We start from the raw sequence: 26,910 nt of genomic DNA, 5'->3' as shown, positions 1-26,910 counted from the left end.
ATTAAAAAATCTGTATTGAAATAGTGCTAAACACAGCATTCATTATAGGTAAGGGAAAGCACTTTAACAAAATGCTTCAAAATATATCCAGGGAAGCAGCTTCCATTTGGAAGTGTGTTGTGTTGCTTGCTGGCTTTGTTTCTAAGAATGCAAAGTGTGAAAGGAGATAAAGAAAATACTGTTTTCAGGGCTGGCTGCAAAGTCCTCCTCTGTGGCCTAACAGACTGCTCCTCCCCTGGGGGGGGGGGGTGTCAAACAGCCTGCCCTTGAGATCCTGTTAGAAATAGTCCGTGAAGATACCTGATAAAACAGGGTCAAATGAAAGGGGAGGAGGTCCTCCCCTATCAGGGGACTTGGAAAGGGGCAGGGAGGAGACCAGGGAGGGAGTGTGGGGTTGGGGAGGGAATGAGGGAGCGGGATACAGCTGGGACACAGAGTTAACAAAATGTAACTAAAAAGAAAAATTAAAAAATAAAAAATAAAAAAAAAAGAAAAGAAAATATTGTTTTACAGTGTAGGAAACTGATTGCAGAGACTGTTTGGGAAAGGCAGGCAACACTTTCTTAACATTTGAGGATAGTCTATGGACATACTTTCTGCCCTAAATGCTTAGGATCTGTGGAATAAGTCCAAAATATGAATGAAAGATGGACCTGTAAGATGGCTTGGTGGACAAGTACCTTAGTAAATTTGGACAGTTCACTAAACCCTTAGTCTGCAGATTGACCCTCCTTTTTATTATCTGTCTTCTTTAGAGCTTTAATGAACACATACAGAGGTCCTTGCTCTGAAAATTCTGTCTTGCTGTTTGTGGGCAAGACTGAGCCACCTTTGTGGCTCTTGTGCCATTCCCTTACGCCCGAGTGATAGTATAAATTAACGGGGTGCTTTACTGTGACCAGTTAGTCAGGGTTCTCAGTTGTTCAACGTTGATACTGTCATTACTGTTATAACTAAGGAAAGAGCTTCCATTAGTATTGTCTTACATAAATAAAATTAGGTCACTTTATTTTCTATTTTGTTTTTAGTCAAGACAATATCTGTACTAATGACCAAATAATTTAGGATCTGATATCTAATAATTTTAGAGATTTTAACCCTACCACCAGATCCTAGTATGCTTTTGTATTATAAGGTGGTAAATTAGTTAAGAAGTTAAGACATTAATATAAATATGTATCTATATAACAGACTCATCTCTACCTGCTGTTTAGAATTTGGGCAAGGCAAATATTTCTTAAAATTATAATCTGTTGACAAAAAGTTTTCAAATTTAAGAAGATATCTTGGCAGCTATGTGGAAAATGATTTTGAAAATTGTCCCATATAAAATACTTGTTGTTTTCAAGGGAGCCCTTGTGAGTGCCTTGGCTGATGACACCTTACACTTATGGAACTTACGTCAAAAAAGGCCCGCCATACTACATTCACTTAAATTTTGCAGAGAAAGGTAAGGATTCTCTGTCTTCATACAGATAGAACATTTGCTGTTTCATCTTGATACAATTCTTGAACAATATTCTGGACTCGGGCTAATAAAATGATTTTATCTTAGTAATGTCTTCTAAATATAGTCTTCTAAATATAGTTCTTCTGTGCTATGGGGTAGGGGTGGCTAGGACTTCAACATATAATAGTGGCTGGTTTAGCATGAAAGGAAGTAATTTACAGCCAAACAGAGTGCAGGGTAGAATTGAACAATAAAAATAAAAAGTAAATGTATTTTTAAAATTCAGAGATAAGACACAGTTTATTTTTTCCATATAATTAGTATGTAGCTTATTATGCCATCACCAGGTTCAGAACCTTTCAAAGATTAGTCTGCCATGTAAGTTTTTATTAATTAATTAGTCTGCCATATGATTCAATATTCTTTTAGGGGTATGTGTAATGTTCTTACTGTAGACTGTAAGAAGTTTCAATGTCAAAGGATACATAGTGACAGCAGAGTTCTTACCCAAAAGAATCATAATCTCTCTCTCTCTTTTTTCTAGAAGTAGTTACAGTATAGGTATAAAGGTGAAAAAATATTTATGAGCTTCTTTTTTCTTTTGAATGAGAAAGGACATTACATAGTCTTTCCATAACTTGTTTCCTTTAACTACATACCAGATAAGTTATCCTCTATCAGTACTTTTAGATCTCTTTTGCTCGTTTTCATAATTACATACTCTCATATTGTGTGGACGTATTATAATGTGTTCATTGAGTCTCCATCATGGACATTCATAGCATTTTCAGAGTGTTGTTCCTTCTGCTTTATCTTGCTATACTATGTGATTGTGTGTGTGTATAGTTGCTTTAAAATATCTCTCATGGTAAAATTTGTGAGCTTTATGTGTTGACTGAAGAGGTCTTCTTTCCAATTTTATTAAGTACTCTCCTCTGTATGTTTTTAAAGAACTTTTAAGTTTTCATTATTATCCTTCTTCTTTGATTCATATGGTACTTGCTTTTGGCAAGACATATGAATTAATATATAACCTCCACAGTTTGTGAGAATAGTCTAGATTTGTGTGTGTTGTCGTTGTTGCTGTTTGTAGGAGCAGTAGTAGTAGTTGTAGTAGTAGCAGGAAGAGGAGGAGGAAGAACTGACTTTGGAGCCCCTTCTTTTGTCCAAGGATTAACCTGTGTTCCTCTTTTGATGCGTGTTAAGTTCACCTGTCAGATTACATAGACAGGTCAGTCTGACTCTGGGCTCTGCCAGCAATAGCCTTCCACACTAGAGCAAGGGAAGCTAAAGTAGCTTTTGAAAATATAGCGTCTCACAGTGCAATCAATCTGAGGGCAAATCTACATTAGCTGGGAGTAGATGAGAGTACAGAGTAGGCCCAGCAAGAGGCCAGTAACTGTTGCTGGTTACATCTTGATTGGGAAGGCAAAACATGTAAGTTATATCAGTTCAGCCATGCTTGCTTCTAGAAGGGCAGAAGTGAAAGAGAATTCATTAACAAAGTTGATGGGGAAAACAAAAGCAAAAGTTGTTTTCTATGTCTTGGCTTCTGCACAGAGTTCTTTAATCTGTTTGCCAGGGAAGGCTTTATGTCAGTTTCAGTACCATAGACTATATGTCAGATGGACATTTGGTCTCGATACTCAGCCTCTCGCCAGTGCCATGCCCCAGTGGAGCTGGAGAGCTAGCGGGAAGGTTGTCACACTCAGATAATTTTGGCCCCGAGAAGGCATTTGGCAATGTCTAAAGACAACTTTCAATGTTACAGGTAAGAGGAAAAGCGCTGCTGGCTTCTAGTGGGTAAATGCCAGAAATTTTACAATCCCTGCTACAGTACACAGGATGGCACCCACAACCAGGAACAACCATGGTCCAAAATATCAGAAGCATCAAAATCAAGATACCCCGAATTATAGCAAGTTAATATGATGATATTTGGTCAGTGTAGTGATATAGACATTCTTGTAAACTACTCTTGATTAGAGCTTGCTAGGAGCATGAACTCTAGCAGAAGAATATCTCTGATGCCATTTGTCCGTGAAATGCCATGTTTTATTTGGGCAGAGGAGAATGGACGTACATTGTCCAGGCTCACAAGCATATTCCGCATGGGTCACCTATGAAATGCTGTTAATGCAGTAACTGAACATTGAGGGACCCAGGATCAGGAGCTGATGATAACTAAATATGGAGGTTGTTTGCATAGCAGTATTTCTAAGAATAGTGTTACAGTTCTGATATGGAGTCCTGTTACTCTTGTCCCATCCAGTCCTAGAAGGCTGCCCCACAGCTGTGAGCCCTTTTTAAGGTGGTGGTACCTGTGGAGAGTAGGCCATTGAGTATTGGGGCTTTAATATATTATCCCTGGCCACTTCCTGTTGCTCACTCTGCTTCTTGTTTCACATCAAGTGAAGAATTTTCTCGGTTACATGCTCCTTCAGCCATCAGGTTCTACCCAGTCGCGTGGGGCCAACCTACTATTAAGTGAACCTTATGTAGCTGTGAGTCCAATGAATGTTTCCTTTCTTAACTGGCATTTATTGTGTACTTTGGTCACAGCAATGAAAACTAACTAATACAGAGTCTCCAAAAACTGTAGGCATGATGGGGAGTGGCAAGCCAGTCTAACATGCATTGGTAGATGAAAGGTCCCTTTGTGAGAAGCACAAAAGTGGCTTCTCTCAGTAAAGCCAGGTGTCTGTTGTCTTCCACCACCACCCCCTCCTTGACTGGGCACTGCTTAGTAAGACACAGCTTGCCAGCATGCACAGTTGAGTGCCAATGTTGTAAAATTGACAAATGGAGTGAACTGATGGATTTTCCGATTCTAGACCTGTGGGATGGTTATCCACAGAATGTGCAGAAGGAGGTAAGCCTGTTCAGAGTTCAGGTCCCCTGAGGTGTTAAGGAGGGCAGTAGGAAACAAGAAATTGAGGCAAGACTAAATGTTTCTGGCAAGACTAAACGAATCATCCTTTGGAAGATTCCCTGTGATGGCTGTGAACAGGTGGAGTGACAGAACTCAGCTTAGCTGTGGGCCCTGGTCTTCATGAACAAGTTGTGTTCTGTTACTGCTTCATTTGGCTGCCAGGTGAGAGGCATTGGCCCAGAGCTTGGTTTTCCTCAGCACTAGGCTGTTGACATGGGGAGATGGAATAAAGTGTTTGCCTCAGCTATGGGGCTGCCCATGGCAACAGTGCTTCCATCTGAGTGCTTTCGCATTCAAAACCTCCATGGTGCTCTGAAGATTTCTGTAAGGTAGCTTCCCTGGCTTGGGGGGGACACACAAATCTACCATCCTCCGCCTCTCCTCCCACCTTTGATTTACAGGAATATCTTCTTTGCTAAGTACAACTGCTTTATATTTGGTATTTATATTCTATATCAAACAGGATATAGTCTGCACTGTGCAATGGTAACAAATTCTCTCAAATTATCAATGACTTGCTTCAACAGTTTTTTACTTCTCTGTAATCCTTTGTGGGGTTGTTGGAAATGCTGTTTCTTATTGACATCTTTACCCCAGAATCTCTGAGGAGGAATAGTTAAGTCTTTAAAATGGCAGCTACTGAAGCTAAGGGGAAAGAGGGCATGCTAAAGCCATTGACCCTTAAGAAAGATTCTCCCTTGAAGTGATACTCAGCTCTTGCACTCTTACAGCAAGGGCCATTTGCATTTTTACTTCTGAAACTCAGAAATGTAGAAGAAATATGAGTAGTGCACAACATTCTATTTTGTAAGATTGTGAACAACTGTTACCTCCAAACTGCATGTTTTGTGCATTGTTTTGTCTTTAATAATAGTTGGATTATATTTTAGTAGAAATTTCTATACGTATGGTTGGAATTCTATATAATATGAATTATATTTTTCACATGCATTTTATTCTAGTTTAATTATTAAATTGTAGTATAGAAAATTACTACTTAAAATTTTTGGCTTACAGTTAATGTTACACATATCATGCTGTGCAAACTCATAATGTAGGTTTTGATAAATTGCACTTTTGTAGAGTTTAAGAAAGATAGTTGAGTTGCAAGTCTTTGCTTAACTCTGTGAACTTAAGAAAATTACTTTGTGCTTTGTGTGATGTTTTCTAATTTAAAGAAAAATGTCCTCTATATGCCTTATAGTTTTTACTCTTTTATTTCTCTTAAATGTTAAACAGCTTTTTCCTATTTTCCCATTTATTCTGAGGATAATTATAGAATATGTATCTGAGTCTGACTACGGAGCAGATGATTGACATCATAATCAAAGAATTGGGTCTGACTTTTAGGATATTGGTCAAAGCTAAGAAGACCAGTCAAAATTCCCAGATGCCCAGCTAATGACATTTATTCATTCTGAATGAATAAGTATATATTTTAGTTTCCACAAAATGATTTTTTATTTTAGATAAGAAAAAAACTTAGGAATGTCCGCCTGGTTGAGTAGGCAGCTGAAACACCAGAGCTGTGTCTCCCTCCAGTTCTTGGGCTGGTTCTCAAGCTATAGCTTGTGTATAGGCAGCTGGCTGCTTTTTCTTTGTCTTCCATGATTGGCCCTAATTTCTTATGAGCACACCAGCCATACTGGGTCAGTACTGATAAAATGACTTTATCTTAGTAACATCTTCCAAATATAGTCACATTCTTAATGCTATGGAACAGGGGTGGCTAGGACTTCAACATGTGATGGAGGCTGATTTAATATGAAAGGAAGTAGTTTACAGCCAACCAGGGTTCACGGAAGAAGTGAATACTAAAAAGAAAAAATAAACATATTTTCAAAATTTAGAGATAAAATGCAACTCATTTTTTCCATATAACTATAATGCCATCACCAAGTTCAGAGCCTTTTAGAGATTAATCTGCCCTGTAATTTTTACCACAGGAATTCATTTGACAGTAGTGTGAGCCATAACATTGAAAGGAATTAGTAGCAGTGATAGGTATTAGGGGGTAATTTAATGTGGTCTTTACTGCTCTGATCCCTGTTACAAATTGAATTGTATCTATCAAAACAGTTTTAAAGTCCTCACTCCCAAATGTCACCTTATTTAGAAAATGGGATCTTTCCAGTGAAAATAAATTGATACAGCCATCACTAGTGTGACTGGTGTCCTTAGAAGAGAAAAGGACAACACACACACACACACACACACACAGGAGAGAGAAGAGAATGAATACCATATAATGCCATTTTAGAGCATATATGGTATGAATCTTTAATTCAAGGAATAAAGGATAGCTGGCAATACCAGACGATAGGACAGGAGAGATGTAACAAAAGCTGCCCCAGAGCCCTCAGAACCCTCTTGACGTCTTGATGTCTGTCCTCTAGCTTACAGAACTGCAAGAGTAGACATTTCTGTTTGTGCTAATTTACTGTGCCAGTTGAAACTTAACTTACTTCTGTTGTTCTCTCCTGGTATTGACAATCTTGTCACGCACCATTGAGTTTATTCATGTGGAGGAGAAGGAAGGTCTTGGCTTTGATAGAAACTAAGAATTTGATAAGTGAAATTCCTTTTGGCACTAGCAGAATACGTTTCACTTGACTTTCACTTTGATATTTTTTTTTTTCCTTTGAAGGACATTTAATTAGAAAGAAGTCATGGATTAATAAGCAGATACAGCCACCTCCTCTACTTTTAAGACATCACTATGAATTAGAATGATCATTATTTTCAACAGTTTTAAATATTTCCATGAGTTTTGAAATAATAATATAAAACATCAAAACTAAGAATTGAAGTAAATATATAGACTCCCTATTATCGGCTGAAGTTGTCTAATATTTACCTTCATCATATAGTTCTTTCTGATTATGAAAACCTTCCAGTGAATTGTGACTTACTTTCAGGACATTAAGAAAATATTCTCCCTCCCCCTGAGGTGGGAGCAGCCTTACCAGGCCACAGAGGAAGACAGCGCAGCCAGTCCTGAAGAGACCTGATAAGCTAGGGTCAGATGGAAGGGGAAGAGGACCTCCCCTATCCTTGGACTTTGGGAGGGGCATGGGAGGAGATTAGGGAGGGAGGGAGGACGGGATTGGGAGGGGCTGAGGAGGGGGCTACAGCTGGGATACAAAGTGAATAAACTGTAATTAATAAAAAAAATAAAAAATTCTCACTGTAACATTATAAGGAAGACCTTCCTGCTTCAAATACCCTAACAGTTGCATGGCAGTAGATACTGAAATCTATTTTCTGTGATGAATTTTTTCTAAAACTCTGATTTATAATTTATATATGGCTGTTTTATTTAATTGTAGATGCATCTTTTTAATTTAAAGAGTAATAATGCATGCATTCTAAAGTAAATTATGGGATATGTTCTCATACTCAGAATTTATTTTAGTTTAACTATCTTGGAAGAATCATTGATATTTAATGAAAATCACATAAGAAAAGAACTATTTGGGAATTCGAAAAATTCATTCATATAGCAACCCGGCAGGGGAAATCTACTCCCAGAGTTCACCAGGAACTGGCTGCTCTTCCAGTGTTACTTTTTTAGTGGCATAAATTAATTAACATACTAACAAAAGTTCCTTTACCACATAATACCATTATTTTACTATAATATTAACCAAACATTGTGGTGTTTTGCTTATTTATGAAGCTTATAATTTTCTCAGCAGGCATGTGAACATCACAAAAGTAAGAGCTGGAGAAGTACCGTTGGCCAAAAGCCAAAAACATAAATAAAAAAATCTATACAAATCTTATGAAGATTTTGAATGAATTTACTGAGCATATTAAGCATGAATAAAAGTAATTCAATATTGACTTAAAAATCTAAATTATAACTTCTGTTGTAATCATCAACTCCCCCCCTCCTTTTTTTGTCTTTTAAAAGCAAAGGATCTCATGTAGCTCAGGATTGCTTTGAACTCTGGTCCTCTTGCCTCTGTCTCACAAGTGATGGATTATATGTGTGTACTACCACACCCCACAGAAAATACTCCTCTTTGAAAGAAGCTTAATGAAAAGTGTACAAGCCATAGAAAGGGAAGATTTGATTGGATAAAATTCAGGGCTATAACACCAGAATTTGAGAATGATATTCAGCATGGGTGCAGTCAACACCTTAACCTAACTGTGATCCACAAAAAGGATTGGTTATTGGTGCCAGCACGAGTCATTTAGAAAATAGATGATGACTTTGAAACTGTAAAAGAAAAGATGAGAAGGAAGGGTTGGGTAACTTCTGAGCTTAGAGAGATTAGATAGAGCTGTAAAAGCTAAAACTCTGGACAAAAGAAAAGAGATATTCAGAAAGACTGATCAGATTACATGGGGACCTTACAATAAATTAACATTAAAAAGATTAGATGAAAAGTGGGACCGTATTATAAACTATGAACATGAGAATAGGGCCATGTATTTTATTAAATAGAAGTCCAATAAAAATACCAAAAGAATGAACAAACGAGCCACCTTCCTTAAAAAGAACACTTAGACAGTGGTTGGTAAAATTAGAAATAGTATAGTTCATTGTGTTAGTGCAGGAGCACAGCCTAGAATGCTGAGTACACTGACTTTTGCACCATGTGGCTGGGCAGGAGGAATGGAGGGTAAAAATAGTGCTTCAAATTTGGGGATTTAAAATAAATTATTGAAATAATTAGATAATAATTTAAATTTAAAAAAAAAAAACTGTCACCAGGAAAGTACTATGTAAATCCATAGTCACCTTTCAGAAAGTCTGAGGAAACTGAGTTTCTCATGACCTGCTCCTAAAAAACAATGTTCCAGCCACTCTAGGAAAGCTGTAGGGGTGTCCATTTGCTCCATGACAGTTCCACTCATAAGTATGCACCCAAGGGACCAGGTGGGCATGGGACCTAAGCACCTGCCGGACACCTCATACCTGTCCTTCGCTATTTAAAAACACTTTCCTCTAAGGGAGGCGTGTCTACATCCCAGGTCAGTTCCCCTTAATATAGGAAGAGTATTCCCAGTGGGCTGGGCTTAATCAGGCGAATGTTTTAAATGGGCTTGGAGTCTTCCTGATGCTTAGAGTTTGAGATGGACTCAGTAAAAGGGACCTTTCTCTGTGTTGGCCAGGTGAATCACATTGTCTGTCTAGCAACTGCAGAAGCTGAATTTTTCTAGCAAACCAAATGAGCTTGGAGTAGGTTGTTTCACAGTATTTTCAGAAAGATTAGGAATGCAAGGGAAGGCAGCATGGCTGTCTAGTAGTAACCTGCATTTTAGGCTTTTACGTTACTAAACAGAAAGCCTACACATGCAGGATCTAGACATTTGTCCAACAGAAACTGAAATAGCAAACCAGCCCACTAAGTTTGTAGTGATTTGTTACACAGCAGTGAAAACTAATACAGACTTTGGAATCTGAAAACATCACTTAGCAATGAATCCTTCTGTGGTTTCATTTTGCAGACACATGTTGGTACTTTTCCTGAGGAGAAGCAAACATCTATTCAGCTGGGTACCAGTGACAGATAAAACAAAACAAAACAAAACAAGAAAACAAGATGATTCCTCCTAAGTCAAGCTTGCCGAGGCAGTGAGGTTAGAGCTCTGGGTTACAGGAGCTCGGGCAAAAGGTTGGCAGAATGTGGGTGATCCTAGAACAGCTTTATCATGGAAGAATCCCACCCCAGAATAGGTGACCATCTTTTTACATACTTAGAATCCTCCACTCAATTGTTGTCTTCCTCTTGTCTCCTCTTACACCACCCAAACCAGTTACATCTGAGGCAGGGTCATGTGCAGAGTGGAGAGAGGATAGAGGGGAGGGAGTGATTCTAATCTCAGGTGAGGACCACAGGCCAGATCATACGGGTTTCGGGTTTCTGATTTGTGTAATCACTGTGCTCTAATTCCCAGATGGTAGCAGCCATACTATGCCTAGAGAACACTATTTCATAACCTTATTGTAGAATGTATCTAAATAAACTTAGGACCTATGTGATGTCAGTGGTAAATAGAGTTTTACATTGTATATGTGCTTGGTGACTGGCTAAAACTCTGTAGAAGTGGTTTTTGAATGTGACAGTGGGTAGATGAGCCTTGAATTTTGAGAAACATGAGAGAAAAGCCTATATACGATTGCCTCAAACAGGCTGTTTGTAGTACTCTGACACTCCCGTTTGTCAGTTGTCAGCTGAACTCAGAATAGAGGGAGAAATGTGTGAGTGGAACCTAGAGAAAGTAGTTCTTTTTTACACGGGGTAGAAAGCTTCAGAGAATTGTCTCTTTCGTAGTGAATACATGATTAGCTTATGTTTGTAGTTGAGATTTCCCAAGAAAATGTTGAAAGTGTGACTTGCTTCTTTATGATAAAATGTAAGAAGAGAACGCTAAATTGAAGGAAAAGCTATAAAAGGAGCCAGAACTTGAGTAGAATTTGCACATTGATAGAGGTGGCAAAGGAAAGAATACTTTTGAAAATGTAGCCTAGAGAAAAATACAAGGTGATAACGATACTGAATGACTTGGAATCTCCCCACAGTGTTTTTGTTTTTGTTTTTGTTTTTGTTTCATGAGAGGCTCCTTTAAGAAATATAAGGAAATTCTACCATTCTAAACCAGACTCAAGACATGTGTAAAGTTTAAACATCTCATCTTTGTGTCTTAGAAAGAGCCTCTAGAGGGGTTATGCTCAGAAGATGGTGTGGTTGGCGTGCAATGGCATGAACCCCCTGGCATTTACTGACTTAGTTTATTATTGAGAAGTCACTGTGGGTGAAAGCATTGCTAGCTTGGACTGGAAAGAGAGGGTGAGGGGGCAGGGGCCTGCACAGTGGGCACCCTCTCTTCATTGGCTCTATATCTTGGAGGTTTTCTTGACTAAGCTTTATGGTCCAGCATTTATGCTGTGAAGATCAGAGCTTATGGCCTGTTGTTTTGGGTACTCTTGCTCCCTTTCATGTTTACTGTGTTTCCTTTCATTTTACTCTACTTTGTTTTAATTGATGTGGTCTATTAGACTTCAGCCTGCTTAGGTGTCTGAGAATAAGCTGCTCATGCAGTTAGAACTTTGTTGTTCGCTTAGATTAACTTGTTAGTACTGATGGATGCTCATTTCCATGCTTTCCCTGCTAACTTCCCCACCCAAATTAACATGAAGGACAATTTACTTGAATAAAAATGAACATTTAAGGCAGGGAGCAGAGTCTATGATCAAGGTGGATGATATGGAAATTTCCTTTGAGAGAACTAATGAGGAAATGGTAGTGAAAACAGAACTTTGGAGGGAACAGGAACAGTCAAAGTGTAACTGCAGAGAACTTGTAGCTAAAAGTAGTTTACATTGAAAGAGCTACCTAACTCTTGGACAGTTAGTCACATTTAAAAATAAGGCAACAGCCAGGTATGGATAGAGGAGAGCTCGCAGGGTCCTACACCTCACGACTGAACTATTTCCTATCAATAGATTAGGGAAAAGAGTCATTGCCTTCAGTAGTGTACCCACTGCTGATAGTCTCAACTCAGTCCTTACTCGGATAGCCCAGGTTCATCTATAAAGTCCTTTTCACTGTTGTCAGAAGCCTAAAAAAAAAAGGTTGTTCATGATTCTAAAACTTACATAGCAAAGAAAGCTGTGCTTTTGAAAAAGGAATATGAGGTGGTGATGGTTTTTTTTACTAGATATCCCTTTGCCTTTCCCTGAAGCTCAAGAAATTAAATACTGCAATTTACAAGAGAGAACAAATGGACCAAAACCTAGAATGTAAGTACAGGGTAGCCTGGGTTACATGTGTGAGACACTAGAGATGGTTCAGCAGGTAAAAAGGGGCATGCCAACCTGAGTTTGATTCTCGGAACCCATGGTAGAGGAGGGAATTTATTCCAAAAAATTGTGCCCAAAATAGTATACAATATCCACACTTACACGCATACATCACACATACACACACATTCAGACACTATATACACACAAACACACACACCACACACTGATATACACATAAGCAAATAATTTTTAAAAGAAATTAGAAAAAGAAAGAAAAATCTTTGAACTCTTTCCCCACCTCAAATCTTTCATGCCTTGCTTTTTTTGTAAACATAATAGAAAGATAAGAAAAAAATAACTTCAATATAGCAAGTTTGTGTAAGTGTACAAATACTGGTGTGTATGGGGGGGGTAGAATGAATATGAATTCCGTTTTGATATTTGTGACACATAGCATTTGTCTGCATTCCTGACAAGTTTTTCTGGCATTTTAAATTTAATTGTGTAAGTATAAGAATTTATTTGATTCTTATAACTTCATTTTCAACTAAAATAATTTTGATTTATCCCAGTAGCAGCTCAGCTCTCTCTTGTTGCTTAAGAAAGCATCCTCAAGCTGAAGAGGCAGCAATGACAAGTGTTCACTTTGCTCATAATTGCTGGGGTCATCGGCATAGCCCTGGTGAGGCAGGAGTGGTTCTCCTGTCCCTAGTCAGCTGGATAGCTGCAATTAAGCCACTCAGGTGACCTAGCCAGCCATTCTCAAATGTCCTGGTGGGTTCCACCAGTGGGCCTGACCCATATCTGTTTTTGTGGGCTTTATCATGTGCTATTTGGTCCCCAAAACACTGAAAAACAAATCAGCCAGAGCTTGTAAATGCCCCTCAAACCTCTGCCTTGGGCTTTGCACTCATTGTTCAATATTGTTCGGAATATTCCAAGTTTGATGTGTATTTGTCCCAAGGCCCTTCATTGTCCCAATGTTATGTTATGGAATATTTCCTTGGTTTTTTTAAAAGGCAGCAGCAACACCAAATCCCCTGGAGCCCTCCACCCCCCACTCATTCATATACATATCCAAACGTTTTAAGTTCATGTCATTCTTTTTAAGTAATCATTGTCTTTTTGTTTGTTATTTCATCATTTTACCCTTTAATCTCTCACTAAAGAAGGGCAAGATTCTAAATTTATCAATTGGGAAACTTGGCCAACTTCACATAGCATTGGTAGATACAGTAAGTCAAGTCCACGTTGCCTCAGCCCTGACTTCTGCACTGTGTTACTCACTGACTGGTAGCATAGTGAGCTGCCTCCCTAGGAGCATGTTTGGGAGGGTTGCATTTTCTCATTGTCCTTTCACTAGCATGACCACCAGAGTATCAGTCCAGTTTTTTTTTTATTGGGTTGCTAGGAGAATTTTAGGTTGTTATTTTTTTTCCTCTTTATACAACCACATATTTAGAACTGGGGTGGGGGTGGGAAGATGGATAAGAAATTGTTGGGTTAACAACATTCTGTTTCCTTCTTTCTAACATCACTTAAATAATGATGTTGGTCTTAGAAAAACAGAAATTTGGGGGACTGAGAAGTTGACCGAGCTGTTAAGAGTCCTGGCTTCATCTCTAATGGACTAGAGTTTGGTTCCTAGTACCCACAGGGTCAGCTTACAACTGCTGTGTTGTGCACTACCATCTGGCTACTGTGAATCAAAGACCTATCCTCTAGAAGAATAGCCAGTGCTTTTTATCAGTTGCTCAGACGTATCTCTAGCTGGAGAATATAATTTATTTTTAATAATATATAGCTAACATTTATTAATTCTTAATGTCAGGGCCTGATTTATAGTACCTAACATACTTTGTCTTACTGACCCACAGATGGATCTGTGAGATCCATGTTTGTTACTTAGAAATGGACACTGAAAAGCTGAGCAATTTACCTAAGATTGCATGCTAATAAATGAGAGAGCTGGACATTGAGTCTAAGCTGTGTAACTCTATTGCTCATGCCTATCTGTTAGCCAGCACTAGTTAATTTCTCCTAATCCCTAGATCTACGGATCTGTTTAAACAAAAATGTTAGGCAAAGTGCCATGAATTAAAGATCTAAGCTTAATGTATACATTTAAGTTTTGATACATATAGACATACTCTGATGAACCATTATCATAATTAAGATACTAACTACATTTACTCATTCATCCCAGTTTCTTCCTTTTCCTTATTCTTTGAGGTTTTCCAAAAGGGTGGTATGGATTTCTACTGCCCTGGAAACAGCAAAGTACAGGTTGATCATTCCTAATCTGAAAATCTGAAGTAGGATATGATGTAAAAATATGAAACTTTGAGTACCCACATGACACACTAAATGGAAAATTCCACTCTTGGCTTCATAGAGCAGGCTTCAGTCAAAATATAGGCACACAAAAGTTGTATGAAATCACCTTCACATATATGTACGAGGCACATATGTGATTTAGATCAGTGTTGTACTTAGACTTACCCCATTCCCCAAATGTCTTGTTATTTATTTGCCAGTACTTCAAATATGAAAAAGTCTGAAACCTAGAACACTTTTAGTCCAAAGACTATCCAAAAGGGATACACAGACTGTATATAAAATTATTTTGCTGATTCAATAGATTCTATAGTTCATTATAATAAATTCATATAAATCCTTTAAAAAGAGTATAAGTATGAAATGTTAAATAATACAAATGTCTAAACCTTAAGGTCTATTTGAACATTAACTTTAAAAAGGGATAAGAACATAAGCTTTATTTCAGTGTTCAAATCTCTATTTTCATCTTGCAGAATCTCTGTAATGAAATTGATTGTATATGGAAATAGCAAACATGCTGTATGTTCTCTCTTTCCAGGGGCCTAGCATTAAATTGGTACATGTAATTTAGTAGTAGTAATTGGTACATGTGATTTATTCTCATTATTGTTTTTTTGTTTTGTTTTACCAAGTTTGAGCATTGGCTTAAATGTTAGATCTGTGATATACAGTGGATAATGTAGTCAGATTTGAAACACATTCTTCCTTCAAAACCCCTCCTCTGTTGATCATGCTGTGCTGTTTACTGTAAGGCCATTTGTTTGACATACAAGTTGAATTAATGTGACTGAATATTAATCACATTGAATAGACGAGTGATTTTATTGTTAATAATATATGACGTTTTAAACTTAAATTGATAATAAAATATGAAAATTTTACCTTTTTCATTTACATATCATAAGTAACCATCCAGTACAGTCAGGAAAACTGTATCAGATATTCTTGAAATCTCCCTCTGTCTTTATTTTCTTTTCCAGGGTTACATTCTGCCATCTGCCTTTCCAGAGTAAGTGGCTCTATGTGGGCACTGAGCGAGGTAATATACACATTGTCAATGTGGAGTCCTTCACACTCTCAGGCTATGTCATAATGTGGAATAAAGCCATTGAACTGTAAGTCTGAGCAAATAGTCCATATCTGAACCTATCAAGTATAAGTAGCTTATGTCTTTTATGTAATAGCCAACTAGTGGATCCATGTGGGATTGCTATATCAGGCATTTTATATAGGTCTTTTGGTCTTTTATAAGTATTATCTTATTTTCATGACGATTGATAAATTTAAACCTTTTTTCAATTCACATATACTTAAAAATATTTAAATTATATGTTTTCTTCTATAGGTAAACTGTTACATTTGATAGTTGCAGTGTGTAGTTATTCCTGTTAGGTTGAAAACATTCACATTTTCATTTATCTTCTAATTCAATTATGTTTCCTTAATCTTCTAATTATTTTTCTTTTAAATGGTGGTCATGGACTACAAATGTGTTATTGCCATTGTTTATAAAATACTGATGTAGGCTTCTCTTTTATATCTTACAATAATCAAGATCTGTGAATGTTTATTAAAATCAGTATATCACCAAGATTAACAAGAACCAGATTGAACTGTGGTGCCCCAAATCTCTAGTGCTAATTTTCAATTTCCTCAAATTTTTTGTCATTTCTTTTCGAAGTTTTTACTTACAGTGTTAAGAATAAAGATTTGAAGCTGTTGGCAAAACTCTTCAAAAAATGCTTTCTACTGTTTATTCTTTCGACACAGAAAAAAAAGTCTTGTGACGTATCTCAAACAACACTCTGGTGTAGCAAGAACAGTGTGCTGAAGCTAGTTTTCCTTTCTGTGGCAAGGGCCTTCTACCCTTCCTTGGAAGTGTGGGTTTTCATTTTGTTCTTGGGTTGATCATGGCATCTAGTGGGTAGAGGTGGTCTGAGTCTTCACAGGTCTGAAGTGGCCAAGATTCCCAGTCTCCAGCACTCATGAACAAATATATGCTTTTTCCAAAGCCATGGGAGTAATTCCAGGAATACTTTTACTTATAGTCTCTCTCTGTTTCTGTTATAGGTATCGGTAACATTAATTTGTGTGTTTTCAAAAATAAAATAAATAATTTTTTAACTTCAGTAATTCACTGTAGATTGGGATATCCCAGCTGACACCTCACATTAAATGCTGCATTGTTTTAATGTTAAAATATTAACTTTATGTTGAAAAGGGATTTTCTATGCTAAATAAATGTTTGACAGAATTGAAATTTTTTTCTAAAAAGAAAATGCAGTTATAAAGCTTCTTGTTTTACGGCCTATGATTTTCACTGTTTTTTCTCTGTCAATTTATTGAACTATTTTCTTCATAAATGAATCTTTTATTGTAATGAATATTGAAACTTTTAATTGAATAAAAAACCCTTTTTTTTTTCAGGTCATCCAAATCTCACCCAGGACCTGTTGTCCATATAAGTGATAATCCCATGGATGAGGGGAAGGTAGAATTTTTTCTAAACAAATATTTGTTAATTAAATCCATGATGTTTTGACTTTTAAATATGCACAGTATCCTAGGACTGCACTTTTGCCGAAAAGTTGAGATTGGATCAAGGTTTGTATATCGAATAATGTAGTGGCTTATTATTCATAATGAAAAGCCAGTTGGAGAATTAGAATGATTTCTAATTAAAAGGGCTAAAAATACTAAAGCATAAATAAGATTTAATAAATATAAGGTATTCATTTGTATTTGAGTTACTCAAGATATTTTCCCTGATTTTGCAGACAGGTTTCTTTTTGAGGGGGCAATGGGGTATGAGTCCTAACAATTTATAGCCTTTGTAGTGCTTATCATATATTACATTAACTTATAGTAGTCTCTATCTCAACTTCCTTAAAATTTTCTTTATAAATAAATCCAAGTAATAATATAAAAATGTTTTTATGTTTCATAATCTTGTTTAATTTTTTTTGTACTCATACGGTCTGTATTGTTAGTTTGAGTTAGTTAATATATTTAAAAACAATAAAATTTTCTTTTTTTATTTATTTCTGTTTTCTTACTTAAACTAATCATCTTTTAGGTAGTTCTGTTTAATAATGACATTTTTCTGACCTATGTAATTTTGGGATGTTAACCTGAATGAACACCAGAAAGTTTGTTAGAAATCAGTGATTCAAATGTTATCCTATAAAGGGATTTGACCCAAATGTTTTCTTCTCTCAGTTAGAGAAACAGCAAACCATAAATTATTTACCACTGTTCTCTTAGCTTGCCCCTGTGAAACAAAAGCATACTTGGACTGTTTGGAATGGGCTAATGGCTATGGAATTATATGATTGGATTGGAAAGAAACATTTTTTAATTCACTTTAGAGCCTAATTGTAGCCCCCATCCCTCCTCTCCTCACAGTCCTACCCTGACTCCCCCTCTGCCATTCCCTCATTCCCTTTTCCTCAGAGAAAAGAGGTACCCCATGGGTACCAACCCATCGTGGTATATCAAATCACAGAAGGACTAGGTGTATCTTCCACTGAGGACAGACAAGGCAGCCCAGCTATATGAAAGGGATCCAGAGGCAGGCAACAAAGTCAGAGACAGGCCATGCTCCAATTGTTAGGGGACCCCCTGAAGAACAAGCTGCTCATCTGCTGCATATGTGTAGAGGGTCTAGGTCCAGCCTAGGCATGCTCGTTGGTTGATGGTTCAGTCTCTGTGAGCCCCCACGGGCCCAGGTAATCCAGGTTAGTTTACTTTGTAGGTCTTTCTGTGTTGTCCTTGACCCCTTTGGCTCCTTCTTTCCTTCCCTCCCACTCTTCCACAAGACTCCCTGAATTTGGCCTCTTACTTGGTTGTGGGTCTCTGTGTATTTCTATCAGCTGCTGGGTAAAGCCTCTCAGAAGAGAGTTATGCTAGGCTCTTGTCTGCAAGCATAGCAGAGTATCATTAATGGAAGCAGGGGTCGGCTCTCTCCCATGGGGAGGGTCTCAAGTTGGGCCAGTCATTGGCTGGTCATTTCCTTGATTTCTGCTCCATCTTTATCCCTGTACTACTTGTAGGCAGGACAAATTTGGGTTGATGTTTTTGTGGGTGGAAGGTGTCCTCCTCCCTCCAGTGGAAGTCCTGCCTGGCTACAGGAGGTGGCCTTTTCAGAGTCCATAAATTGGAAAGAAACTGTTCATAAAACAATGTATAGTAACCTGATTATCACTTTATATTTCTTTTACACAAGCTATTTGTTTAAAAGCTAACCCTCTGAATGGAAAGCCTGGTGGACTCACAATGTGCCCATTTACTTAGTGTTGATCACTAAGTCATTTCAGCTCTTCTTCGTAGTGTTGTTTTCTCATGAGGACATTACAGTTGATAGCAATCTGGCACACTGCTCTTCTTCTTCTTCTTCTTCTTCTTCTTCTTCTTCTTCTTCTTCTTCTTCTTCTTCTTCTTTCTTCTTCCTTCTTCCTTCTTCTTTCTTCTTTTCCTACTCCTTTTTTTCTTTTTCCTTTTTTTTATTAAAAATTTTATACAATATATTTTAAGCATGTTTCCTCTCCTCAGCTCTTTCCCACTTTCCTCCCACTAACTTCATGTATGCTCGCTTTCTCTGTTTGTCTGTCTCTCTGTTACTTATGCATACACACACAGACACACAATGAAAATCAAAACAAACAAAAAATCAGCTAGATCAACAAATTCCAAAAAAAGTGAAATAAAAGCCCTCCCAACAGATACACACACACACACACACGCACGCACGCACGCACAGTGGATTTTGTTTCGTGTTGACCAACTATTCCTGTGCATGGACCTGCGGTTGATATACCCAGTGTCAACTCCACTAGAGAAAACTGATTTGCTCTTTCCCAGTAGGTGTGGATTTTAAATAGCTTCTTTGTTAGGAGTGGGCCTTTGTGTCTGTTTCCCCTCCTTGGGGCTAGGGTTTTGTCTGGCTTGAACCTGTTCAGGTCTTGTTTGTGTTGCCACGATCTCTGAGTTAATATGTTTTCGGTTGTATCTGAAAGAGTGTTTCCTTGGAGCCGTCCACCAGCCCTGACTCTCACAGTGTTTCCATTTCCTCTTCTTCATAGACACCTGTAGATATCGACGTTTACCCCCACCATTCTTGAATTACTTCAAGGCCAACCTTCCTAGAGTCTCCTCCTTATCGTGATGTTTTGTCTGCAGTCTGTCTCTGACAGGGTGACTGAGCTTCCCTTAGCACATAGCCCTGGGTCTCCTTGTTGTTCATGCTCTCTTCACTAGAAAGGGCATACTGAAGCCAATATGCAGTTTCCCAAGTGCAGAAACAAACTACACATATACATATATAATGTCTATCCAGATAATTCTGACAGAAAATATTTCCTCTTCTACATCCATAGTACTTGAGCTGTGCAAATATTAGCTTGGGTGATTCACGGCCTTTTTTAGGAATGCATGTCTATCAGTGCTCCTCTGAACTATATAGAGCTGTATTTATTCATATTTGGTAGTAGAAGTTGAATTCAGGGCCTGTACATGCTAAGCAAGTATTCTGCCAGTTATCTAACTAATCTCCAATTTGTTTGTTTATTTATTTATTTGTTTTTTTGTACAGGATTTCACTTTATAGCACAGATTGCCCTGGGTCTCACGAATCTTTTTGTCTCAAGGCTTCCCAAGTGCTTAGATTATAAGTATTGACCATTGCGTTTGGTTATTAGGGAAAACTTAGAAGGAAATTAGTTAACAATATGCAGAATGATTTATATCTTCCTGAGTTATATAACATTCTAGTAGTAATAAATCCTTTTAAAAATGTATTTTAATCCTGAGTGTCACACATATATATTATACATCTTGAGCACATCACTCCCTATTTCCTTCTTTCCTGTCTCCTACACTCTGTACCCTATTTCCTTCAGCAACAAATCCCCCTCCTTCTCTTATGTTTTTTGTTGTTGTTGTTGTTTGTTTGTTTGTTTGTTTTAATTACCATTGGGTTTGATGGAGTTTGCTACTATGAATACAAGTATGTCTTTCCCAGCCCTCTGGCTTTCAGATTCTTTTTTCTCCCTCTTTCATGATGTTCCCCCAGTGTATGGTGTGTGTGTATGTGTGTGTGTGTGTGTGTGTGTGTGTGTGTGTGTGTGCATTCGAGTGTGCCTGTGTGTGTATACATGTGTGTGTGCACATGCATGTGTATGTGCACGCGCATGTATGTGCGTGCGTGTGCGTGCGTGTGTGTGTGTGTGTGTGTGTGTGTGTGTGTATGTGTGTGTGCGCGCGCGCTTGTGTGTCATGTTGGGGGATGTTATGTGGTTGTCCCTTTTAGGACTAAGCGTAAAATAGTCATTCTCAGCACTTTGGTCAGTTAGGACTCTCTGGACTAACTGCTACCCACTACAGAATGAAGCTTTCTAGTAGGCCACATACTGGTCAGATTTCCAAGCACTTTTTGGATAACTTAGGTCCCCACTTTCTTTCTCTTGCTTTTGTAGAAGCTTGTGATCATTGTAACTTAACCTGTTGGCACATCTTTCTAACTCCATTAGGATGTTGTGGCTGGTTAAAAGAGTTTAAAACTTTACTGTGACTTTCTTAGATTATTAAAATGTAAATAGGGAAAGCTAAAATTACAAGTCTGTGAAGTGGTGCTTTCACACCTAGAACTCTTTACCTACATCTTGAGCTGCTAACATAGTGGGTCAGTTTGTAGAATTTTCTTTCCTTTATTGCTGAATTTCCTTTCCTTTTGTATGAGATATTGCCATATTATGTGTCCAAATATCTGCATGTGTTGGGAAAGGGAGAAGAAACTGTTGCAAGGTCTTTCTAGGAGTATATATTTTCCTTCTGATAGCTAATATTCAGGTCACTGTCTCCTTTCTATTCAGCCCAGGACTCCAGACCATGGAAGAGTGCTGCCTGCATTTAGGATGGGCCTTTCTCCTTCAGTTAGCTTCACAATAACCCTCATAGCCATGCCCAGAGACATGTCTCCTTGGTGACTCAAAATATCAACATAATACTGATCAAAATAGTAATCAGTGTTAAGCATCACTCTGGGGCAGGGATATGGGGCAGCTGATGGATGGTACACAGTTCATGAGGCGAAAACATACCAGCTTCCATGATGTATGTTAAAGGTATACTCGTGGACAATGTAGTATTAGTCCTTCTCTAATGAACTAGTATTATAGTCTGCAGGAGAAGACAAATAAGGAAAAGGCTATATTATAAAGGAAGCCTTCAGACTAGAAAGGGTGGATTGTTGCTAGAGCACATTGGAAAGGCATTGGCTTAACATTTGGTAATTCAAGGAAGTCTTCCCCAAAAGAGCAGTTTTAAGACCACGTCTGAAGGATAAGTGAGACTAATCAGAGGATTCTATTTAATGGCATCCCCAGACAAGAAGGCAGTGTGTCCAAAAGCTCAAATATGAGCATACATGGAGAAACAAACTCCACAATTAGTAAATGGAGTGTGTTGGGCAGGAGAGGTATGAGGGGTGACTTTGGAGGACTAAGATGGTGATAAATTTTATAATAGTGGAATTGAATTTGCATTTTATCATGAAAAGAATGATGAGGCTGACATTTTAACAGAAGCATACATTTCCCTATCAGCTTTGGATAGCTGGTCCTACAACCACAATGTGGAATGGACCAGAAAAGAGGTCTTTGTATGTTTTTCCAGGAAGAATGTACTAGCAATGGAGGGATGATAAATGAGAGAGATGTAGAACATCATCTTAAACTTGCTTGATGGTTTTTCTTGTGGAAGGCGGGACTAATGTTCATGATGACTGCCAACTCTTTGACCAACAGCTGACTGGTTGTGGTGATCAGGACACACTGAGAGAGCTAGCGGGCCCCAGAGGGTGCACATAGTCTTGAACACACTTTCTGGTATAATGTTGACTTAAGTGTTATGGCTATTGGAATTGTGAGCTTGAATTTCATGAAGGAATATGGAGTGATAATTTGAAATTGATTGATTGGTGTCAGGTACACCGAGTGAAATTTCTTGGTGATGTATAGATCTTGGAAGTATGTAATATCTCAGCCACATACAAATGTACATTTTTTATTAGTAAGTTTTAAAAATGTATTAGGATGTAGACTCATGACTTTATCCTATATTCTCTTTTCAATATCAGTTTTATTTTGAGTCCCTAATCATCAAAAGCATGTAAATCCACCCTGCAATGTGTTCTTATTTGTCATCTGTGTGATTAGTCACTCTCAGTGCAGGTGTTTAATGATATTAAAGTTCTGTCCTTAAAGGATATGAGCTATGATTGGCTTTTTTTGTCTGCAAATTAGCATAAATTATTTGTTCTCAATGTAGTGTTTCCTTTCTCCAGCTTTTGATTGGCTTTGAATCTGGAACAGTAGTTTTATGGGACCTCAAGTCAAAGAAGGCTGACTACAGATACACATATGATGAGGTAATGGCAGTGTTTATTCTCATTAAAGATCATTCATTGTTATAATTCACAGCATCTTTTCTAAGAATTGAATTTTCAGTTCTAGCTTATATTTGATTTTAGGTTAGTCACAGGAGTTTTCTAATTGTATTAAAACACCAAGTTTCTTCCATTAGTAATGTGTTCACCATCACTTTCATCTCCGTCTGGGGGGTTAGCCGCATAGTGCTTGTTGCTGCCATCCGTCACTGACCTGCTGAGTCATGAAGCTCTGGGAAGAGTCGTCACACAGTGCAGATCTGCACGCAGGCCTACAGCACAACTTGGCAGCTTCAGGGAAGATTGTGTTCTCTAGTGTTTCTCAGGGTTAGAGTCAGGCCACACTTCTCACACCTGCTTCTCAAAGTAATAGATGTAGTTTCTCCTACTTATTAAAAAAGGTCACATTTTGTAGAAATAATTTCACTTATAGTATAGAAAAAGGGATGGCTCATTTTAAGATTGAGGTTTTAGAGTGCCTTAACTTTATTTTGGACCAAAATCTTTGAATCAGAAATGTGTTAACTTTTGGCCTTTACAGTCTCTGCTCATCATCATGTAAATGTTTTCATCTGTATTAAAACACTGTATAATTTTAGCTTAAGTTTACAAGCACATAGAGAATGCAGTTATTGAATTAATGAAAGTGTTGACTATGTATGTATAATAGAACTTTTTTTGTTTTAACTTTCAGTTGAATACTTTCATGCTGTACTATGCAATTCTGGTAGTTCAGCAGGGTACCTTTTAAAGCCAGTTAACCATTAAGACTGAAAAATACATCACCATGATTTCAAAATAAGAAATTCAAAGCAAACCTCAGAATTGATTTTTTAAATAAGATTTTATAGAGAAAAGTCATAATTTAGAGAAAAAAAAATGGACCATGATCACATAAAGTACTTTCTAAACAGTGGAGTAGAAAGTGGAAGTATAATATTCTAATAAATAAACCATCTTTTCATTGTTCTGAAGAGATGGCCCAGCAGGTAAGGGTCTTCTTGAGGGACTAGTCAGATGGTTAAGAGTACTAGGTGGAACCAGGCATGGTGGCTTATACCTTTAGTTGCAGCATTCAGGGAGGCAAAGGCAGACTTATGACTATGAGTGCAAGGCCAGCCTGGTTTACAAAACGAGTCACACAGAGAAACCCTGTCTCAAAGAAAGAAAAGAGGGAAGGGGGAAGGGAGGGAGGAAGGGAGGGAGGGAGGGAAGGAAGGAAGCAAGGAAGCAAGGAAGGAAAAAGAAAAAAAGAGCAGTAGGTATTTTTCAGAGGACCCAGCTTTGATTTCCAGTGTCCACATTGTATGTTACAACTGTTTGTAACTCCCATTTCCAGAGGATTCAGTGTCCTCTTCTGCCCTCTCTCTGTATGCACTAGGAACACACTTGATTCACAGACATTCATTCAGACAAAACACTGATACATGTGAAGTAAAATAATTAAAAGGAAAGAGAGTGGTCTGCTTAGATTAAAAGTCACCTCTATAGTTATTCTGAGGTGCTGAAAATATGCTTTGCTGTTCATCCTGAGGAATTTTCATTGATTTTATTCCTAAATATATATTTTGAATTTAGGATAAATTTTTTTTAGCTCATTAAAAAATTCAAATCTCTCAAAGTGACTTATTTGTTCAATCAGCCATTATTTGTTGTAACTTCATAATTTATGCTTTGGTAGGGCTTATTTTGATAAGCTCTAAAATATTATTTTCCTGAACTTGTCAATAAATAGTGTGTATATCATTATCATAGCTTCTTATTGCACGCTTAAGAGATACAATGATTAGGAGGAATTAAACAGTTTCAATATGAAATTTCCTAATTATATTGTAAGAGCATTAAGTTATTTTGAAAATGTAGTTGCTATATTGACCAGCTTGGAAACTGTAAAACTTTATGAAGATTACCACACCTGTTTTCTCTAGATTGATAATAGAATTCTTCATTCTTCTGTAGGCTATTCACTCTGTGGCTTGGCATCATGAAGGAAAGCAGTTTATTTGCAGTCATTCTGACGGGACTTTGACCATATGGAATGTGAGGTCCTCTGCTAAACCAGTACAGACCATCACTCCCCATGGTAGGGTGCCTCCATTTTAAAGACCACTCCAATTGTAATGGACTGTAATCTGGTTTTGGGGTTTGTTTTGATGAGTGAAGAATATTTTTATTGTTTCATGAGTGAATATTGTAGTATCTTCTGAATATCATTTCTTCATTTGTCCTAAAGGCAGATTGTGTTGTGAATTGTAAGAGATTTTAAAGTTTTCTCACCTTAGAATTGTCACAAGCTGCTAAAGTATATGTAACAATTAGGTGAAACATCAAGACCTCAACTGGAGGTAATTCTATACATTGAAGCACAGTGTCTGAGCACGCAAGGTCATGTACAGTTTGCTGAGTCACTGGGAAGAGCCACGGGACTCAGCCATAGTGTTTGCACAGAAAAGAATGTGAAGCAGATTACAGAAGGGGGAAAGGCACATTGGATGAAGCTGAGGCAGTCAGTCTTGTTCCAAGAGCCCTTTGGCAGTGAATCAGGCCAGGCAGCCTTTATTGCTCTACCAATGAGCCATTACTGCAGGTGTAAGCATTGCCTGTCAAAGAGGCTTATCAGGCCTAGGAGTCCAAAGTCCAAGATCTTTGTGGTGACTGCAGGGGCCATTTATGTAGGCGCTCTCTGTCTTAGTTTAACTCCAGGACTCTTGGATGGAAAACAGCATGATTATATTCATTGTTCAGACAGTCTAGATACAGCGGGCCCACAGTCAGGACACAGTGAGAGCTCCTATGGAAGGTGGGTTCCCACACACCAGCCAGAAGCTGGTTTGCAAGCTGATTTTTCTAAGGATAGCAGACTCGGGCTACAGTGTTAACTCTTTTCTCAACAAGTGATCTTTACAAACTGTAAGAAGTTGCCATAAGCAGACTGAAAATGCTTTCTTTTTGTTTTGTAATCTATATCTTCTTACTTATTAATCTGCCTTTTCTACCACAAACTTAAGAGAACCTTCATATCAAGTTTAGAGAAATCATAGTAAGGATTTGTTCCATAATTATATCCCACTTTTGAAGTTATAGATCCTGAAGTATTACATCATAGAAATTAAAGAAACAGAAAATTGAAATCAGTTAGGAGTGTGTTGTCACACACCTCTTCTTATAGCACTCAAGAAGTTGATGCAGGCAATCATTAGTATATATGTACTCCTTGATATGTACATGGGGCACATATCAATACCCTGTCTCAAGCAAAGGAATGAGCAGCATAGAAAACTCAGGGTTTTACTCTCTGTGGCAGTTTCCTGGAAACTCACAGTCCTTGACAGCATACCCATGGAGTATACTCTGCTTTGTGATGGCAGTCACCTTGTGAGCAAGTGCAGAATTTAAATTTGATGCTGGTCTCTGTGGGGGCTATTGCTTAGTTTTTAATTTTCTTCTTGGATTTTTGTTCTTTGTATTAGTGCCTGGGTCTTTAGTATTTTGGGCACTCAGGAAAATTTCCATACATCTTAGAATCTCCCAACCCCCTACAAGCTATGCCTCCAGAAAACGAAGTGTGTGGCAGCACTGGCCATGAGCCTCTCGTTTTCTCAGGTGCATGAGAAAATGCAAGCCCACACTTCATCTCAACCAAAGGTGGCACATGCATATAAGCCTTGGTCTCATCTTGGTATCTGTCTGTTGAGATTTTCCTGACAGGGCCTAATAAAGCCCAGCTTGTCCTCTAAGTCTATGTGTAGCTAAGGATAACCTTGACCTCCTGCACCCTCTTCTCAACAGCTGGATTTCCAGGTGTTGGGGAGTTTTTTTCCTAGCATGAGATCCTCTCTTTGATACCTAGTACCTGAAAAAGAAAAAGGAGAAGGGTAGGGGGAGGGACAGTTACCAAGGGTATTGTTGCAGTTTTGCTGTCTGAGGATCAATTCGAGGCATGATACCCAGTCATCTTCAGTGTTCCATTGTTTACTTTGTTA

General features: G+C 37.9%; 1 protein-coding gene across 4 annotated transcripts in view; it reads left to right on the top strand.

Moving 5' to 3' along the window:
- Stxbp5 (syntaxin binding protein 5) overlaps window positions 1-26,910 on the top strand; it is a 144,687-nt gene that overhangs the window by 38,484 nt on the left and 79,293 nt on the right. For all 4 annotated transcript variants that reach the window (XM_055608057.1, XM_055608056.1, XM_055608055.1 and 1 more), the window contains exons 4-8: window positions 1,350-1,450; window positions 15,465-15,599; window positions 16,912-16,975; window positions 22,826-22,909; window positions 24,887-25,010. In XM_055608057.1, coding sequence (XP_055464032.1) covers window positions 1,350-1,450; window positions 15,465-15,599; window positions 16,912-16,975; window positions 22,826-22,909; window positions 24,887-25,010 — 508 coding nt within the window. The remainder of the gene's footprint in view (window positions 1-1,349; window positions 1,451-15,464; window positions 15,600-16,911; window positions 16,976-22,825; window positions 22,910-24,886; window positions 25,011-26,910) is intronic.

Source organism: Psammomys obesus, unplaced genomic scaffold (genome assembly GCF_907164565.1).
Source record: "Psammomys obesus unplaced genomic scaffold, mPsaObe1.curated_primary_1811, whole genome shotgun sequence".
Taxonomy (NCBI): domain Eukaryota; kingdom Metazoa; phylum Chordata; class Mammalia; order Rodentia; family Muridae; genus Psammomys; species Psammomys obesus.
This window is presented reverse-complemented; position numbering and strand designations above follow the sequence as displayed.